General features: G+C 42.9%; 1 protein-coding gene across 3 annotated transcripts in view; it reads left to right on the top strand.

Annotated features, from left to right (window-relative positions):
- The first annotated feature begins 1733 nt into the window (after positions 1–1733).
- Positions 1734–14793, top strand: part of CRAMP1 (cramped chromatin regulator homolog 1) — a 49018-nt gene continuing 35958 nt past the window's right edge. Inside the window, exons 1-4 of one of the 3 annotated variants that reach the window (XM_074919132.1) lie at positions 1734–2156; positions 4552–4901; positions 11585–11778; positions 13434–13587. In XM_074919132.1, the coding sequence (XP_074775233.1) occupies positions 4553–4901; positions 11585–11778; positions 13434–13587 (697 nt within the window). In that variant the 5' untranslated portion in view covers positions 1734–2156; position 4552. Of the gene's footprint in view, positions 2157–4002; positions 4070–4551; positions 4902–11584; positions 11779–13433; positions 13588–14793 lie in introns of those variants that run through there. The other 2 variants (XM_074919131.1, XM_074919130.1) reach the window with 2 other exon arrangements.

Genomic DNA, 14793 nt, shown 5'->3' with positions numbered 1-14793 from the left:
GATTTAAATACAAAGCTCTACAGTGAAAACAAGACCATTAAGCAATGTAGTTCTTTGTTTACAAAGTCCATTTATAGCAACACACTTGGTTACTCACAGATATGCTTTGCAGCGTATTTATAGGAAATGACACAGAGACCAAGGCATGTTCAAGTTTAGTTCACCATAAGATGATCACTTGCAATGCTCTCTATGGGTCTTCCAGCATTTAGATGCCATCATGAAATTTAAATTAAGACACTGATTTCTAAATACAGTTTACAGCATTTTTCCTTAGAAGAGGACTATGGCATCCTTTCCTGCTATGATAGCCACAAAGTTTCAAGAAGATGATCTAATGTTCTTTCAACAAAGAATTTATTAAAATAAAAGTCTCTCACAGTACTAGTTGTAAGATTTTTGGAAATCTTATCAGTTAACATGAGGTCACCACATAAAAGTATCAGAGAGCAGTCACTAGAAAACAGGCCAAAACATTAGGTTAGTAAGTTAAATTCAACCCTCTTTAATTCAGTACATCACTGAATAAAGCTTCTTAATCCCAAAGACAGTTTGCTTAAATTAAAAAAAAAAAACAGTAACACTTAAGGGTACCTACACAAGGGCAAACTCTGCAAGAAAACCACAAGTTATGAAGACATTAGGCCTTCCCAGAAGGCTTCACATTTGTCATTTCATAGATGCTATTTGTAACCTTTATGAACCATCATTTATTAACAGCCTTCATTATGACGGAGCATGCTGTGAAGCGAGGACCCCAGCGGCAGTGGGGGCCCGAGGGCCCCGCTGGGCTCGGGAGCGCCTCAGGACACTGCCAGCACTGTGGCGGCCTGGCCTCGCAGCACCCCCGGCAGGCAGGGCTCGGCGCTCAGCCACGTCCCTCGCACCGTTATTCTCCTTGATACCTGCGAAAAACAACACGAAAGTGGCAGGGAGTGCCGCCTTTAGTGGCCACCACCGCGAAGCGACGCTCGGTACCAAAGCGAGGCCCAGCGAAGCGCCCCCCGGCAGACGCCACTGCCGGTTCCGAGGTCCGGGCCAGGGATGCGCAAGGAGCCCCGTGGGAGAGCGGCCCCAGAGCTGCCCCGCACACCCGCCGGGCGTACAGGAGCGGGAGCAGCGGGCGCTGCCGCCGCCATGCGGCTTCAGAGGGCAGCGAGGACCCACACCGCGAGCCAGAGCTCGCCTGTGCCAACGGAGCCCTCCAGGAGAGCGGGCGCGGCCTCGGGGGAGCCCCCCTGCTTTTCCCGCCTGGGTGAGGCCCAAGCATAGGAGCCGCAGAAGAGCAAGGCAGCCGCCATGGCGCCGCGGAGCGCCCAGCGCCGCCGCCACCACCCCACCACGGCCCCTGTGGGCGAGAAGCCGCCAGCCGCCAGGCTATAAATATAAGGCCTCATGCAAATGACCACCACCCTGACCAATGGAGTCCCGGGCCGTGGCCGGGACCCCGGCTATAGGGCCTCCAATTGGCCTTTATTTCAGCCAATCAGCATCCATCATACCGGATTCGTCTCGCCCTCTGACAGACACCGGCCGCGGCCTCTCCCACTGCGTTCCGCTTTCGTCACCCGCCCCGCGCCGCGCTTTGTTTGGCTTGAGCGGGACCCTGGCCCCGCCTCCCGCCTCGCTCCCGCTTGCCGCAAGCCAATGGGGCGCCTTGTTTGAGGTCCCGGGGTGGGGAGCGCCGGCGCGCTCAGCTGGGCCCGCGCGCCGCGTCCTGCCCCGCCCCGCCCCGTCGGCCCGGCGCAGGGTGACGAGGAAGCGGAACCGCCGCCGCCAGGAGCCCATCGGGACCCTCTGGGGCCGGCGGCGACGGCGGAGCGTGGCCGAGCCTGGGGAGCTGGGGAGCCGCGGCTCCGGCCGGGGGCGCTGAGGCCCAGCGGGGAGCCGGCCGTGCCGGGACTGCGGCCGCGGCTTCGGAGGAGCCCAGGGAAGAGCGGCCGTCTCCACGGCCGGGAGCGGGGCTGCCGCCGCCAGCAAAGCTGGGAGGGCCGCTGGGGTCCGCGGTGGTCGTAGGGCGCGCCGGCCTCCTCCCGAGCTGGCGGGTCTGGGGCGCAGCCTGGGGGTGCCTGGGGCTGCGGGTGCCCGAAGACCCGAGGCAGCCGCCGGCGGGAGAGCTGGAGCGCGGAGGCTGCGCGGCGGTATTGATGCGGCAGGTGAGACGGGGCGAGGGCTGGAGCCTCCCGCGGGGGCGGAGGAGGCTGCTGGGGTGGGAGCAGTAACGGCGCCTTGGGCCCCCGCGCGGCGTCCGTGTCCCCGGGGGAACGGCCAGGCCCGGCCCAGCTCTCCTGGCCGCGCCATCGATCAACGGGGTGCGGCGGCGCGGGGGTCTGTGGGGAAGAGGCATCTCTGAGGGGAGCCGGGCTTGTGTAGGAGGCGGAGTGAAGGGAGGGCGACTCTGTGCGGGGATCTAGAGGACCAAAGCAGCGAGGTTGAGATGATTTTCCCTTTGGATGAAAAAGCAGGGGTGACGTGAAAACCGAAGGCAGCTGGAATGGGTAAACTGGGTGCAGGGCGCTGCTGGGTGCTTTAGGCAGGACGGTGTAAGGAGCCAGCTCTTGGGAAGTGGGGCAGATACAGGGATTTGCTGCCCTGGTCTTGAAAGTAACTGTCCCAGAGATGTGTTTCTTCCGTATCTCCCTACTAATTGTTGGGGGATGCTAGTGGATATATCGTTTAATATACAGCAATAAAAATAAACTTGAAATCAAGGAGATTTAAGCCTTGCTTGTGAAGCTTTTGAGCACAGACTGCCAGAGTTGGAAGATTTCTGTCCTCAAAATAACGTGAAAACACCGCAATTTTTCTTGTGTGGACAAGTTTGTGTTTGTAATTAGGCATGTCAGGTGAATAGTTCACCAAGTTTTAATATGAGTTTAGATCCACAGTTCAGATCAGTTTACTGAGCATTTGCAAAGAATGGACCATTGCCCGGCATAGTTCTGAGTTGGTAGATTTGGTGGTTTAGCTGAAAATCATTACAGGGCAAAGCATCATTTTAATAGTAGGGGTACAACCCATAAACTGTAATCACACACATTTGTATGCTATATAATGCTGATGCATCTTGTTTATTTTAAACCACGTTATTCTGGTGTCAGCCTAATCAGTAGTCGTTCCCTTCTTTATTTGTGATATTCAGAATTTCATTCTCATGTTGGTTTTTATCTTTTCCCATAATTAAAGTTGGACTGTGGCTCCTGCTCTGGTGATAAGGCAGCTGCATTGCAACTGCTCCTTCTTTCTGTTTTGCTGTAAGTGGTTTCTTTCTTGGAAGTTGACTTCTTTTAGATATAGTGTCAGTAGTATTTTTACACTCTTTAAGAAAAAAACACCCCAATTGTTGGGTTTTAGCAGGCAGTAGGATTTACTGCCTTAAGCTTCATTGTGTGTACCTGACATTTTGTTCCAAGTACTTAAACTACAGCATTGAGAGGATTTATGAAGTTAGAGTGAGGGGTCACCCCAGTGGCTGGTCCAAATGTCAGATTTGGAATTAAAGTTGTTTAGTGATCCCTCTCAGAAAGTCCGGGAGTGGTCCTCTAGCAAATGATGTTTTAAAACTTTTTGCTTGGCCTAGAGGTCGCGCATCGCCATGAGTTACATGGTCCCCATCGAGGCGAGGGGGGACAAACCGCTGCAGATGCCTGCGGGGTTTGTTGCCATGCAAATTAAAAAAAAAAAAAAAAAAAGTCAGGAGGGTCGCGTTAATTTAAAAGACCTGGGCTGGAAGGTGCGGGCAGAGCCGGGCAGCAGCGGGTGGCGGTGGGAGCCGGGCCGTCGCCGGGCGCGGGTCGGGCTGCGGCGGCCGGCGGTGACAGCGCCCGGCCCGGGCGCGATGCTCCTCGCGGAGGAGGCGGCCGGGCTCGGGGCTGCCCTGCGGGGAGCAGCGGAGAGGTGCCGGGGCTTCGGCGGGGGTGGGGGCGGAGGGGGAGCTGGAAATCTTGGTAGCCTCGGCCAGTCCCAGCCCCAGAGACACACACACACACAGAGGAGGAGAAGCCGCCGCCGCCGCATCTAGGAATATGAATCCCCCCCCCGCGGCAGGTCGGATCGCCTCGGCTCCATGGTGAGGAGAAAGAAGAGCCCCCCTGGGCCCGAGGAGCCGCGGAATGGGTAGGATGGGGGGCGAGCAGCCGCCCCGGCCCGGCCGCGCTGCCCCGCTCCGCTCCGCCGGGCTCGGCGGCTGCCTTTCCTCTCAGCGGCTGTCGAGCGCTTCCACACGCCCGAGTTTGGCTGGGCGATTTCTCCGCCAAAGGCGCCCCGAACCCCTTCGGGAGGGTGCCGGAGGGCTGCCGGGGGAGCCCGGCTGCCTTTTGGGCCCCTTTGGGGGGTGTTCCGGCGGGGCTTTCCCCCTCCCGCCTTCGGCACAGGTTGTTGGGTCGGGACAGCAAACGAAAGGGGATTTAGTAACAAACAACGGCGGCCATGTTGAGAGGAATTTCTGCAGCTAAACTTCTCCCCTCTCAGCCCAGGGATTTCTCTCCCTCTCTGGGGGGCTCCCTGGCCTGAGTTTGTGCCCCCCTCTTTTCTCTCTCTCCTCCCCAACAGGATGACAGTGAAACTGGGAGAGAGCAGCGGGGAGGAAGGGGTGAAAAAGCTGGGCAAGAGAGCAGGAGGAGATGAGGAGTCCCTGGAAGAAGAAGGGGCAGGAGGAGGAGGAGAGGCAGCTCCAGGCAGCAGCAGCACAAAGAAAGAAGAGAAGATTATTAACAACAACACTAACAGCAGCCCCCCACCGAACCCCAGTTTATCGCAGGCCCCTGCCTCCCTCCAGCCCTCCCACAGCCAGGACCAGCATCATTTTCTCAGGTCCAGCGTCAGACCTCAGAGCAAGAGGCTGAAGAAGGATTCCCAGGCATCCTCTTCAGTTGGCAGCAGTACTGCTGCAAAAGGCAAAGGTACTGTATTTTGGCATCCTGAAAACACGCAGGCAGGGTGGGGGGAGTCACCTGTGGGTTTGGGGGTTGTCATTCTCCTCCTGTAGATGCCATCTTTTGTTTGGTTTCGGGGAAGGTGTTTTGGGGCTTGTTTCTCACAGTAGCTGAAATCTTCTTTGTGTCCCAAGGCTTCAGCTTCTCTGCTGCCCACTATCCTCTTTGCACTTGCAGAAATGGGAGGTTTGGATGTGTATGTGGAGGAGGAAACAAATCTCCATTATTGAAGCAAACCTTTAATTCCTTCCTGCCTTTCATCTCTCAGGAGTTTTAGGCAATTCCTGTATTTTGGTTAGGAAATTAGACTCCAGCTAGCAGTGTAATCAGGTGGCCTCACTCAGAATTCAGTTCTTGGATAATAACAAAATATTCACTGGGTGCTAGTTAAATAAGGGAAAAAAAACAATCGACAAGATATTGGTGATTTCCCCCAATTATTTCTAATGACCTTTTTGCCCAAAGAACTATTTTGAAAACAGCTGTGAAATACACATATTAACATATTTGTTTCGAAGATTTCATGAGTCCTGCATTACAGTTTCAGAATAGTTTGGACATTTCCATGTAATTTGAGTTTTTATTAAGATTGTTTTATATACATCTATTCAGATGTATGTACATACATGCATACACATGCTTTTTCACTTAACATTGTAGGTAAGAATTTGATTTTTTTTAAAAAGCTGTTTCTTACTTGAGTAGCTAGAAGGCAGCAGGGATATTTGAATATCTTGGTGCTATTGTATGTGCTCAGCAGTTACTGGATGACACCTGGCACTGTAGTTGAGCTGTATTCGAGACTAATTTTGGATACCTTGTGCAAAAGTACTCAAATGTTATTTTCCGTTAACTTCTGAGAAGGACAACACTGGGAGATTTCTACAACATTTGAAATAACCAAGTTTACTTGTCTGATAAAGTGAAATAAAACTCCATGTAGCATATCTTGGAGATAACCTCACTCTTTGGTCCGTTACAGTGGTGTGGACTTGCTGGACATCAGGTAATTGTTACGAATTATGATGGTTTTGCATTGCAGTAATGAAGCAGTGCAAATTTTGATATTTTAGTTATTGTCATATCACGAAGAAATTCTTGAACTCAGTTGCTTTGACAGTTAGTTTGTATAATTGACTAAAGCATTTTTTAATACCTTAGTAAGTCCTCTTTAATCTCTTAAATTTTTTGTTTTAAGTGAAAAACTCCTGTGTGTGATGTTGGAGGATAGAACAGAAAGGCCTACATAATTTTTCTCCCAGTTCAATTAAACTGAATAAAAAACCCAGATGGAATGCCCAGGAGTGCTTAGCTACAGACAATTATTTCAAGGGTTGCAAACAGTATTAAATGCGAAGAGGTGTTTCTTTGGAATAGGTTGTTCATACTTGACAAGTGGAATATGTGCCTTTGAAATTATTCCATTGCTTTGGAAGTGAATACATGTGTGAACAAAATACATGTATACACACATGTGCACATGTATATTCATGTTTGTGTATTTGTACGTAAACATTCATTTGCAATTTTAGAGCAGCAGAACAATTTTTAAATAGGTGTATTGACACAATTGGAAAGCAAACTTTGTTTACTTTGCAATTCAGATTTCAGGATAACCCTAATAAAATTATATACAGAATGGAAAATATTGTTTCAGTAGTTGGTCATAGATAGTGCTTGTAATCACTGTACTTGACTGTGTTGTCAGGTTTGGGGAAACTTCTTAAATCATTAGGGGTGACAGTTGGTGGCAGAATTATGGTTATGCTTTCACTTACTGAATTGTAAGACCAGTCACAGCTCTGCCTGGCTAATTTTGATGTGAATCTATTGAAGTTGATTTCTCTGACACAGTTGAGATTATAACTGTCAGATCTTGGAGAACAGAGCTACCGAGTGGGATCCTTGCTAATTTGAGTTCTTTACGTGCAGGGATGCATACTGAGAGGTTTTCCAGGCTTGTCTGAATTCTCCCTAATGGAATGTCTTGTGATCAGAATTTATAGGGCTTTGCATTCCGAGTGAAGCATCTCACAGAGCTAGCTTCCAGTAGGGAACTAATTGGAGGGCGAAGATTACTAATAAAGATAGGACTTAAATCCTTCCACTTGCTGTCTCACCAACTTTCTCCTCCTCCTGTAAGTATAAAAATGATAAAAAGCTCGAATGCATGTGCTTTGGATCAGCTATGAAAACTGGAAGCTTTTCCATTTTGTCAAGGTGATAAGCTGCAAAGGTAATTTTAACATCGGCCAGCAGGAGTGGCTAGACCAAACTTAGACTTGGTCCAGTGAAACGAAAAACTTGGTTTTATCATAGTCTTTCAACAATGCAATAATGTAATCTTGATAATTTCGTTGAAGTGGTCCTGCTTTTAGAATCTGTATTTTCTAAAGTGAAAACTCTTTCAAAGGCTATTCTTAAGGAGTGTATTCAGTAAAAATTTCTTTTCAAATTCAGCAGGCATTAACTTGTCCTAATCATGTCTTTAAAAGAGTGTGAAAATAGTATTTTTTTTTCTGACTGTTGCAGATCCCTTTTTATTTTTGTCATTTGTGCTTTTAGGATGCTTCATTGTAGCAGACAAATTATTGATAAACTTTACTGTAAGCTGTAGGAAGAGTTTGCCCACTCAGCAGCTGCTGACTTTTCAACTTTACCTTACTATGGTTCAGGGAAGACTGTTCATAGTAATTCTCAAATTCTGCCTAGTAGAATGTATAAGTGTATTGCTAATTTTTGGATTATCCTGATATAATCTTTAATTGCATCTTTAGAGTCTCTTGCCTTTTGTGTACTGAGTTGTACTTTTGAGTTTAGGGCAAAAATGTCGTAGAAAGTAGCATAGTGAAATAATTTGAAAACTATTTCACGGAAAACAGCCCATCCATTTTGAGTTGCTGAGAGGTTTATCAGATTTCCTGCACAAATATCTGAATCTGCTTTTTTCAAGGATTGTTTTTATCTTATTCTCAGATGTTGGTCATCTCTTTATTGTATTACCAGTTTCGTAGTTTACACCTCGACTAACACACACCATTTGAAGTATGAATGCTTGGAAGTAATTCTTAAAGTAACTTGTTTGAAGTCAGAGGAGGAACTTGAAGGAATAGTGGGGTGGAGGCAGTTTATTATGAGAGTTCAAAAGCAGGGAGGTTCATTGAGGGAGAGAAAGCAGACCAGTATAAGATTGCTGAAAAAGAAGGATTTCTGAATGTTTACTTCTCAAATATAAATAAGCCACATGATTGCTGCGCACAGGTTTTAAGGTGTATTTAGGGGCTTTTTTCCATGAAGCGAGAGTGGTTAGGATATGCATTTGTATGTTGTGACCACATTAGTAAAAGCAAATGTGAAATACATTGCCATCATGTGCTGTTTAAACTAGTGTGTTCTCATTTCCATGTTTTTATCCATTTTCTGAATGAAGTCAGGAGGAAATAATAACAAAATCTAATGGTGATGAGCTGAAGCTTGAAGATGTCTTTTATATCACTGCTCTAGATTTGTTCATAAAAGGTTTAGAATGGCCCAAACAAGTATTTGGATTTGTTTTGCAGTAATAAGCAGCCCTTTCTTACTGAGGTCCAGTAAGCTCTGGGGTGGATTGTGGTAACGCAATGATAAATATTGCCATGCATAGTAGTAAGAAGGTTCATGCAAAGGGCTGATGTAGCGAGCTCCTTTATTCCTGGAAGAATAAAACAACATATAAGATCTCTGTAGAGGTGACAGTATATTAGAATTTTTAGATCGTCATATACGATATTCTAAACAGTTGTCTGGATAGTAATTTATTTGTTTTTAAAACAAGAAAGACTTATAAATTTCCCAGGATTACAGTTTGTCTTGTAGAATAGTAAGTATATATAAAGGAACAAAAGAGCAATTATGAGCTTTGTAGAAGTCGAATCAGTGAAGTCCTTAGCACGTCCTCAATACAACTTTTTTGTTAATTTCATCTTTTACTACGCCCAACTATATAGTCTTATTAGAAGTTAAAGTCCTCACTGATACTTCTGCTTCTTATGCCTTTCAATAATGAAAACTTCCTGTGTACCAAGTGTACTGTACCATCTTTAGAAAATCCTTGGTAAGATCTGAACTTCAGGCAGCTGACTTCAGGCTTTTACTTATTTGAGTATGTATATAGTGAAGCAAAAACCCCCCAAAACCTCAACAAAACCCAACCACCCAACAAACAAACAAAACCCCCAAACCCCATATTTGTTGTTCCTCTGAATGATTTCTCAGAAAGTTAGAGGTCTGTGATCAGAATAGTAACTCGAATGGAATCCAGTAGCTGTGCTTTTGCCTTGGGAGCTGGTAGCAACAGGAGATTGTAGACTGAGATTGATGTGAACTAACGTGTTTGAGTTCCTCCTTCTCGATCAAGGATTTAAAATATTAAGATTTGCATTTCTTTACCATGAAAATTGTGATATTCCAATCTCATGTTTCCAGAATAAAGGAGCAATTCTGTGTCTTAAAGTTGTTAGTTTTCTTCTCAACCATCTATTAAAGTGCTCAGGGTTTTTTTATGGTTTCCCTTTTTTAAAAGGATTTACCTTCACAATACTGGAATTAAATTGCTTAACTTTCAGTTACTTTATCAGTGACTGATGAAGGCTTTAGGAAGTAAAAAACGCTGTTTATTGGAGAAGTTCTTTTTAAGGGCATTTTCTTCTAGATGTCAGACTCTTTTTCATGTTTTGCCTTACATGCTTCCCTGTGGTGACAGTAATTTTCTTCAAAAGGATCAAATAATCATTCCTAGAAATGAAAGAAACATTAACCTTTTAATGGTCACAGTATCGTATTTTATATCAAGTAAATATTTATTGATTGCAGGAAAAAAATGTACTTTCACACATCTTACTCTCTTCCAGGTTTAATTTCAAATGTTCTTCGTTACTTGAACAAACAGCTTTTTTAGGCTTTGGAGAAACACGGTTTTGTCATCCAAAAGAATTACTTTCAAACTGCAACTGAATAGTTATGATTTACATACAAGTCTTTCAAATCTCTAAAGCATAGTAAGCCTCTAACAGTTCATTCTTCTGACAGTATTTTTAAAAATAATATTAGGATTATCAAGCTGGTTCTTGAATGAGAAAGATGTGTATGTACACATAAAACCACTGACCTTGTCAGGTAAACAGACTGCTTCATATAATTGAATTTTACAAGGTAACTCAACTTTTTAAGCCTAAATATGAAAGAGAACTGTGCTAATAAGTATAAAAGTTTGGGAAACTGGTTGTGACTGCTGTATTGTACGAGCTGGATTTATAAGCAAATTAAGGCAAGCCAATTTATCATGAGAAAAAACACAAAACATAAAGGACAGTAACTGGAAAAACAAAAATGGTAATAAGCGTTCTTTTTAATGAGCAATGTATGTTCAGTGTTAAAAGGCTTCTGTTTTATGAAGTACAAGCCTACATTGATATAGGCAGTCAAATCTTAAATAATACTTCTTAGCAAAATTGAAGACAATGTATTTTGGAAATGCAAATTACTGAGAATGGTTACATTTTCATGAAAAAAAAAAAAGTGCACTTTTTGGGAGGTCTCCCTGGTTTCTGGATTAACATGCTGATAATCTGTTAGTGTCAAACCAAGCATGATGTTTGGTTGATTTCTATTGGGAATAAATCACAGATTTAAGGTTAGTGATAATGCTTTTGCTGATTAAAATGTCTTTGAAAGACTAATAGTTTCAGAGGTGATTAAAAAAAACAAAAGGCTTTTTCTTCTGAATTAAGGTGAGGGAATAGAATCTTACTGCATTATATGTAGCTCTCACTATCCTGCAGTTTCTTCATCCCATTTTCTTCCCTGTTCCCTGCTTGCATGAACAGCAAATTTTCTTAGTTCCATCAGGGTTTATTCTCATTTTAGCATTTTTGATCTTTTTTTTTTTTTTTTTTTTTTTTTTCTGATCCATGTTCTTTGGTGTGCTGAGAACTGACAAAGGTACAATCACGATTATATTTATGTGCCTTTTTCCAAAAGCCACACCAGGATTTGGGGAAGGAGAAGGGGTTGGTACTTGCCATCCTTGGGATACCTTGAAATATCCTAGATGGGGCTGAGTGTCAGAGTTGCTGTGCTTGATCCTGAGGATCAGATTCTAGAGAATACTGATCCATTATCATGTGATGAACTAAAAGTAGACATCTTTCAGTCCTTTCTTCACCACGGTTATTTTGGTGGCAGTAAGACCAAGACCAAAGACAAGGATATGAAATTATATTTTCTCATAGGCATTAGTTTGCTTTATTGGTCACATCAGTGTTCAGCATTGCTCAGATGTTCCTCGCAGCTGCAAGGGGCAACTGCAGAGTGCACCAGTTTATAAGCATCAGAGAGTGTGTTGCCTTTTAGAGGTTCCTTTGGTGTATTCCTGCTTATCTGTCTTATTTCTGCAAATGCAAAATTAAGCCTTTGAAACCTTCCCCTTGTTTTTTTGCTCTTTGAGATTTTAGTTCTCTAAAACAAACCTTGTTATTTGCCTATTGTATTTCAGGTGAAATATCTTGGAATAGGAGTAGTGAAGAAGGAGAAGATTCAGAGTTCCTCCTTATCCCTATTCATGAATCTTCCTGTTGGTTTAATATTCACTCTGGTCATGGGGTTTTTTGCAGCAGCAGATAATGGAGGGACTACATCTGGTGGCACATCAGGAATTCCTCCCAGCAATCCTGCTGGAAATTCCAAGTCAGCAGCAAGGAACCTGGGTGCCTCGGCCGGAGAGAAGGAGGAAGGGAAGAAGGTCAGGCGGCAGTGGGAATCGTGGAGCACAGAGGACAAAAATACTTTCTTCGAGGGACTGTATGAGGTAAGCCTAGAGGAAAATAACAAATTTAGATGGCTTCATTTAGTATCTGGATATTCCTAACGAAGGTAGATTTAATTGAGAGTTGCAGGAGCAAAATGCATACATACACATACGCATTTGTTTGGGTATATGTGTCTGTATACTTGGCTATAAACCAGCTGTCAATCAAAGCCACATTTCAAAACTGTCAAGCTTTTTTTTCTCTTGAAATACACAGGACATATTTGTGAATTTTATTCACAAAATGTTTATAGTCATTTCAATTATTTTTCAATTACGGTTCTGTTTCAAATGAGAAATAAATAATTCATGTCCCTATCTCAGCTTTCAAAAGCAACACACTTATGCTGTAATATCACCAAAGAAAAAATATGTTCTGTTCTAATAAGAATTGTAGGCACTGTGTTTAATCTTTGACCATGAAAAGTTCTGAGCCAGTTCAGTCCTAGGACTGAGAGACTAAGAGAAGTTAGATCATCTTATCGTTTATGTCGTATGATGTATTCCTGGTTGTCCTGTTCCCATGATTATTTTAAGAGCGCTTCTGTTACAAAAATACATACTAAAGGCAAAAACAAAGGACGTGGTGGTAGATTTTCTTTGCATGTGTCCATCTTTTAAAAAACATATGTTTTTTTAGGGGCAGGCATGATTGATGCGTATGTATTTTGTGGACAAAATGAACACTTAGACACTTTTCCTTTTTCAACTCCTCTGATTTGCAGTGATATTCCTGGGAATCATGTAATTATTAAGTCCCTTTATCACTAAAAGAAAACATTTTTTTGAATGCTGAGGAAAAAGTTCAAAAATGTGCTCTGTGTTAATGGATTTGGGATTCAGTCTGGTCCTCAAATTCCATTCATTTTGTGTCACTACCTTTCAAAAGAGGTTTTCACACTTTGTATTTAAATCAGTTCTGAGTTTTTTGAATACTAAGAAATGTTGTGGTAGCAGGAGTTCAGTGATAAGGTATATAAAATTAAACTTTCTTCTTTTGAACGCCAAAGGTTTTATAGGAATTGACTAGTTTTAAAAGGACACTTAAGTGTCTCATTTTTATTTTTACACTGAGAATGAACTTCTGAATGACCTACAGTGTAAAACCGTGTTTTCTGTAAAAAGTTGTGGTTTGAGGTTTTTTTAAATGTAGTATTTTCCTTCATTATTTGAAACAAATTTTGTACTCCTCATAACTGGAACCTGAAATTTACTGTAAATAAAAGTGATTCTGTTAAATATAATAGGCTTCTCATTCACCTTAATCAGAAATGGAGGTAGGAGGGAGAGGTAGGAAAATGCAGAGGAAAGTAAAGAAAGCAAAGTGAGAAGGTCTGGATTTTCAATTCTGCTACTTAGCAAATTTCTTAGTAAACTTTGGTGGGTTTTTAAAAGTTTGCTAGCAACTTATTTTTTATTTTGAAACAATTCAAGAAATTGGAAAGTAATTTATTTGGCATCTGTAATTCATTTTATATAAAATAAACCACTGTCATTCTTACAGTGTTGAATTCTGATACCCAAGAATTTGTTTATGACCACTGAAATCTAGTTTCCCACAGAGAACCCCAAAGTCTCTCATGTTGTTTGAGTGGTTGTATGACAAGATATAAGTTTGGTTTAGAGTATTTGGATTTATTTCATTTGTTTTTCAGCATGGGAAGGACTTTGAAGCTATCCAGAACAACATTGCCCTGAAGTACAAGAAGAAGGGCAAGCCAGCAAGCATGGTGAAGAATAAGGAACAGGTTCGCCACTTCTACTATCGCACCTGGCACAAGATCTCAAAGTACATTGACTTTGATAATGGTTAGTATGAAAAGAAATGGGCTTTGTGTAGAGCTTACAGTCTCATGAGGGTTGGAGTCCTGCTTTGAGTGCCGTCATGGAGGGTAGGAAAGGTGGAGGTGAGAAAATACATACTGAACAGGATGTCTGTGAACTTGTCTTATTTTCATTAGTGTGGCCATATGGAGGTTCATGCTTTTTGACAAATACTTCTTAAAAACCGGTATTTGTGTCATTGCTTTTATATGAATTCACCACACCATAGTAAGTGCTGATCCTAGTATTAATACTGGGGAGGAGCCAGCTTCAGGGAAATGTTCTATTCTCTCTCTAAGCTGCCTAAATCTTAGTCCGGCATGACTTCATCGAGCAAATTGACTCCAGCACTACTTTGCACTTCTTGGGGGAAGGTAGAAATAAATAAATAGTCTGATACAAGTATAAATGGTGAAATATTTGCTCACACTTTAAATGAGCCTGAAATTGTATCGTTGGTTCAGTAACTTAAGATTCAGTAATTTAAGATTCTCAGTGCCATATTCCCCTCTTGCTATTCTTTTCCCTTCTTCCCTGACTTGCTGAGTGAAATGGGAAGTCATATGAACTGCTAGGGGTGTTTTGTAACAATAATAGTAATATATGATCATTAATAATCGATTTTTATCAGATGCTACTATTCCTTGAGAATTCAAGTCAGTTTTTGGGTAGCCTCATCTGAATAATGGGTTAAAGAAATCTCTTTCAGTGTGAACAGATTTTACTAAGACACCTCTTTTGACTTTCAGCTTCTCCCATTAGCTTGTCGGTGAAGTAAAGGTCTCCAAGGCTTTCCTATCCTGTTGCTATATTCTAAGCTGTATAGGTCATGGCAGTGTCCTGGTGGTTGAATTTTTTGGTCTATAAACAACCCTCTTTAACATAAGGAAAAGTTTAGATAGTGAATTCATGTATGTGATTTGTGGCCAGAGCCTCCTCATTAATGAGAAATGGGTATGACTAGAAAAAAACTGAAGGAATGCGAAGATAGTGTATGGTATAATCTCTTTATGAAATAGACATCTAAAACACCTCTCATAAGGTGTATTTTTGAGTTCCTTCTTCAAAATAAAACAGTATTTTAAGATGAAGTCATTAGTATTTTATTTAAAACAAAATGTTACAGCAAACACAGGATGGAAGAACTTCAGGAAAAAAAAATGTCATAGAGGAACTTCATCTGTTTTCTGC

Source organism: Athene noctua, chromosome 15 (genome assembly GCF_965140245.1).
Source record: "Athene noctua chromosome 15, bAthNoc1.hap1.1, whole genome shotgun sequence".
NCBI lineage: Eukaryota > Metazoa > Chordata > Aves > Strigiformes > Strigidae > Athene > Athene noctua.
The sequence above is the reverse complement of the archived record's forward strand: the minus strand, read 5'-3'. Positions and strand labels throughout refer to the sequence as shown.